The 5,501-nt window shown below is 35.0% G+C and overlaps 1 protein-coding gene across 1 annotated transcript in view; it reads right to left on the bottom strand.

Moving 5' to 3' along the window:
* The window catches only part of LOC105116183 (probable polyol transporter 6), a 7,342-nt gene extending 5,707 nt beyond the window's left edge, over positions 1 to 1,635 (bottom strand). Inside the window, 3 exon segments of the mRNA XM_011013400.1 lie at positions 485 to 754; positions 822 to 1,474; positions 1,557 to 1,635. Of these exon segments, the coding sequence (XP_011011702.1) occupies positions 485 to 754; positions 822 to 1,474; positions 1,557 to 1,635 (1,002 nt within the window).
* Positions 1,636 to 5,501: the final 3,866 nt, after the last annotated feature.

Raw genomic sequence — 5,501 nt, 5'->3', positions numbered from 1 at the left:
TTTGATATAATCAGCAAATAATGACATTTCTAAATTTTTCACAACTTCCAGAAAGTGTTTTCTGTCCAAATTTTTCAGGAAAACACTTTCATAAAAACGAAGCCAATTTTTTTTTTGACTAAAAAATATTTTTGTTAACTAGAAAGTATTTTCTGTTGATCAGAAAGTATTTTTTATTGACCAAAAAATATTTTTTATTAATTAAAAAAGTGTTTTCTGTTGATTAGAAAGTGTTTTCCATTAACCGAAAAATATTTTTTATTAATTGAAAAATATTTTTTATTAATCAAGTTTTTTAATGAACATGCCCTAGTCTCTTCCAAGATCTTTCCTTTCGTTTTAGGCAAACAGAATAAAAAAACATGAAAATGCCCTAATCTCTTCCAGGATCTTTCCTTTCGTTTTAGGCAAACAGAAATAACAGAAAACACCGCCCGCTGCTATAATTCCAGCAAGCGCAAAAAACATGCCTCCAAATGTTTACCTGCTTTTGAAACGTCATGACCGTGATCCCACCTACCAACCTTGGGCCCTTAACCTCGTCGGAAATATCTCTGATGCGTAGACCCATGTAATTGGCCTCAGCCCCATTGAAAAGGAGGAGGATACAGCAGCACACGGCTGCTACACACAATGCAATGACCCATATAGGCTTACTGTTTGACTGCTCAAGATACTTTGAGAGCAGACCAACCCAAGTAATGAAATGGCCATTCCACTTGAGCCCAGCAACAAGAGGGGCCGCCTTCCATACCTGTCTAAGAAAAGTGCTGACACCAAAACATATATGATGTCTTGGCCATCCCCATAATGATTGTAACACCTATTAGCTGTTTCCTGCTTTGGACTCCTGCATCTTTGAACACTTTAGGACTGTAATACACTACACCATCATTTCCTGAAGCTTGCATGAAGAAGTTGACTCCAATAGTTGCAATGAGAATACGGCAAATGGGACGAGATGGGGAGAACAATAGTTCTTTCCATGCCCCCTGACCACGCCAGTTGCTTGAAGAAGCTACATTCGTCAAGTCCGTGGCAGCTTTTATCATTTCAGCTAGTCTCAATTCCGCTTCATCTGTAGATTCTGATGTTTTGATTAGGACCTTCTTTGCTTCATCATATCGGCCTTTCATGACGAGCGAATGAGGGGACTCGGGCATCACCATAACACCTAATGCAACTACTATAGCTGGGAACGCTGCAAGTTCAAGCATTAGTCTCCAGTTTATGTTCTGAGGAAGACTTGGCAGACTGAAGTTGGAGATGTAACCAAGTAGAATTCCGACGTTGATGAAGACTTCAGGAAGAGAAGATAGGAAACCTCTAGCCATGGCTGGTGAGAGTTCTGAGGTGTAGACTGGAGCGATCAATAGCGAGAAGCCAACCCCAATGCCAGCTACTACCCTTCCAGCCACGAGGAACAAGAACGATGGAGCGAATCCCATAATAAGTGCACCTATAAGGAACGTGGCTGCCGCCAGGACAATGGTATAGCGTCTTCCAATATAATCAGATGTCCTACCAGCGGCTAGCGATCCAATCAATGAAAATACATGCATTAAGGGAACCCACCAAGATCTCTACGCGGATTGGTGTGATCTTCAGGGGGTCCTCACCACTCATCACCTCCATGTTTGCATATAACAATTTATGACAAAAAATTAGAGATAAAGACAAAAAAAATAAAAATTAAAGTTACTAAATTCAAGATTGCTATTTACTTTAATCGGACCTCCTTTTCTCTGTTCCAATATTTTTGTTTGTTTTTTTTTTTTAAGTTCCTTCCTCCCTTTGATGAAGTGCTATTGTATGCACATGGATGTCATCACATCAATAGGAGAGATTAATTGGAATGAAAAGCACAAAACTCACCATATCCCAAGAGAACAGAGTTTGAGGAGGCCAGAATTGCACCAACAAGAGCATACTTGTTCATCCGAGCCTTACTACTAATAGAAACACCCTGGACCTTCTGTCTTTGGAATTCTTCTCAAGAAGCCTCCTTGCGCTGCTTCTCTTTCCTTCTTTCGTTTTTCAGATCATTTTCCGAGGGCAAAGAAGGTTCTGAATCAGGAAGTAGGCGGTAGTGACCATGTTTGGCAGATTCGAGGGCAGAATTGAATTGCATTACTGGAAGATTAAATGCAAAAGGATACAGAAGATATTAGAATATATAACAATTGCAAAATTGTTTCACCTAACACAATTGTTGTAATATTCTTGTGCTTTAAATTGAGAATGCTAATGATAGGGAAGGGGATTTTTTTTTCTCATGCTTTTGTATCTCCAGACCAGGTCGTGGAAAGTGCAAAAGGTAGAAAGTGACCCAACTTTTAAACAGTAGAAAAAAACTACTTGTTGTTCACATGCTGCTACACACACGGAACTAGCTACCCAACAGCACTTGTGCTACCTTTCTCTAATTAGAACTTTCAACCACACAGTCTCATGAAAGACACAAATGTAATCATCATAAGTTGAACTGTTTTTCAACTGAAGAACCTGAAACTCATGTGCATGCAGTGGAGAGGATCCTCTCAGCTCTGAAGGTCGAAGCCAGGGAATCAATTCCACAGGCAAAGGGGTCAGACTATGAAGCCAAAGAGACCTTATAGAGTGTGTTTGTCTATGCGGCGGCATTCAAATTTCTTAAAAAACATACTGATTAGCTGTTTGGTTATATATTGCCAAAACAATTAAAAACATGGGTCCCACCAGTTATATACACAGGACCTCGATTATCAAAAAAGAGTGAAATACTGCCTTTTGTTGCAAGTTCAACTTGTGGCTCAACTTTCTAGAGATGAGTTACGTGGAAATTTATCAAAACGCATCATGTTCTCTTCTCTTTTTGTTCTCTTTTGCTCTTCTCATTCATGTTCTCTCATTTGCATTTATTTTCCTTTCCATCAGCTAACTATTAACTGATGGCGGCGTCTTTTTCTGTATATTTAATTGTCATTCATTTCTAAATAAAAAACAATAGCAACCCTTTTCACTACAAGCTATAACCCCAAAATGTATATCTAGATCGGGCTTGATTCCAGCACCAGTACTGAAATTTTTAACAGGTTAGTTCATTAGTCTAGTCTTATAAAATTTTTAAGTTAATTGTTGTGTATCACAATGAATATATATTTATCTTTTTTTTTAAATTATTTATTGTTTACTCTCAAGAATGATATATGATAATTTTTCATTCATTTCTCCTTATTATATATTTTTTTAAATCATTTATTGTTTACTCTCAATAATGATAATTTTTCATTCATTTCTCCTTATCAATAGAAAAACAAGACAAAAAGCAATCCATGTTACTGTAATCAACAACCCCACAACAGATATCAACATCGTGCGTCATTCAAATTCCTTAGCTGTAATTTCCAATTAATACTATGTTTACTTCACTGGTCTCTTGTATAGTAGTTTTAAGTTTATTTTTGTTGATTGTAGTGAAACCTAAATCTATTTAAGCCCTTTTCTAATTCACTTGTATTTTACTCTTGTTAGCCATTACTTATTCTATTTATTCCCTCAATGTATCTATAGTTATTTATGTGTTGGTTATTATGCTAAGCAGGTATTTATTGTTGTGTGTTGCTGATTGTTGCCAAGTAAATAAATGTAAATTAATTATACAATTAATTTTAATTGCTAATTAGAACATCCCTTGCTTCCTATGTTAAATTGGTATTAGTTGTTGTGTGCTGCAGATTGGTAACAAGTTACTAAACTTAAATTAAAACAATAATTTCAGTTGCTAAATAGAACATCCCCTGCTTGCTATATTAAAATAATATTAGTTGTTATGTGCTGCAGATTACTTACAAGTTAATAAACATAAATTAAAATAATAATTTCAGTTGCTAAGTAAAACATCCCTTACTTGCTATGTTAAATTGGTATTGTGTGCTGCTGATTGCTAACAACTAAATAATCATAAATTAAACTAATAATTTCAGTTGCTAAGTAAAACATCCCTTACTTGCTATGTTAAATTGGTATTGTGTGCTGCTGATTGCTAACAACTAAATAATCATAAATTAAACTAATAATTTCAGTTGCTAATTAGAACATCCCCTACTAATTGATGAAACATAGTTAAAGGTTTATGCCACCGTTGGTAGGTTTTTATGTTCTTTCCCTTGTCAAGTTTCTTAGTTCACACTTCACATCATTCAATCTTTTTATGAACTAGTTTCTTAGTTTCTTTTTTCATCTCTTATCAACATTAAAGCTTTTGTCAGCTATAGTGAATTATGTGTTTAATTCTTTTTTATAGTGTTAACCAAGCTGCTATAGATCAATTTCTTTATTCATGTTTTTCATCCATTGTCAATATTCAACCTTTTGTGATTCTTTGGTTAACCTTTTGCTGCACATGTAATTTCCTGTTCTATTACTATATTATTTTAGGCCTATTAGCATTCAATCTTTGATTTATGTGGTTAATTGTTTTTTTAATTTTTCATTGCATTGTCAACCATTAAGCAATGGATGGGTCTAACACACATGATAAAGTTTTTTGGACCAAGGTAATGTTGCACACATTTTGTGACATTTGCATTACACCTATTGAGAAAGGCATGAGGTCAAACACATATTTTGACAAAACTGGTTGGTTATTTGTCATATAGTCATTCAAAGATCGAACTATTAAAATCTTAGCTTAAAAACAATTAGGATAGAATAAAAAAGGATTGAAGGGTATAGAAAAAATTAATAACTAAAATTTAAAGTTGGTTGGTCTACCGAACTTGGGACCATCTCAGCAACTGATGAATGGTAGCAAGCAAAAATTCAAGTTAGTTTTCTAATTTGCAATAGCCTCATAATTTTTTTTTATCATGTTGTATTATTTATTAATCTATTTTCATTGTTAAGTACATCCAATTGTCATTACATAGGAAATGAAATGAGCAAAGACGTGTACGCATGTCAGCATAGCGCCCTCGTTGTGTACCAAGTACGACATCATGTTTATTGACATAGTGTCCACGAGAGAATATGCTTGGACTTACTTACAAGGACTCTTATCAGATAAAGATAATGTTAGTGCTGAAATGAGAAATACAACCAATAAGAGAGCTAATATGAAAGAAGAAAGTGGCGACTCTAAAAAGGATGCAATCCCTGATTTTGTATATGATGTTAGCAATATGGCTAGTGGTTCCAAGACCTCAACAGTGCATGTCATACTACACATCAATTCTAAAAAAAATGGAACTGGAATGGGAGCACAACTAGTCGTATATCTAAATCAACTTGTTGAGACTGTCTCCATACCTAGAGAGATCACAACTCCTTCTAGAGATAAAAAAAAAAAGGTTGTAGCATTGAAGAGGTAATGGAAGAACTGTATTTTATTGATGGAATTTCCTTTGGTTGTGCATTGTATATTTTTGCAGCTTAATTCTTTTGTACGAGGAATAAGAGGGAGATGTGGGATGCAATGGGTTGTATTAACAGAAAAATATCATGACTGAAAATAATGTTTG

Source organism: Populus euphratica, unplaced genomic scaffold, assembly GCF_000495115.2.
Source record: "Populus euphratica unplaced genomic scaffold, PopEup_1.0 scaffold870.1, whole genome shotgun sequence".
NCBI lineage: Eukaryota > Viridiplantae > Streptophyta > Magnoliopsida > Malpighiales > Salicaceae > Populus > Populus euphratica.
Note: the sequence above shows the minus strand (reverse complement) of the source record. Positions and strands in the feature narration are given on the sequence as shown.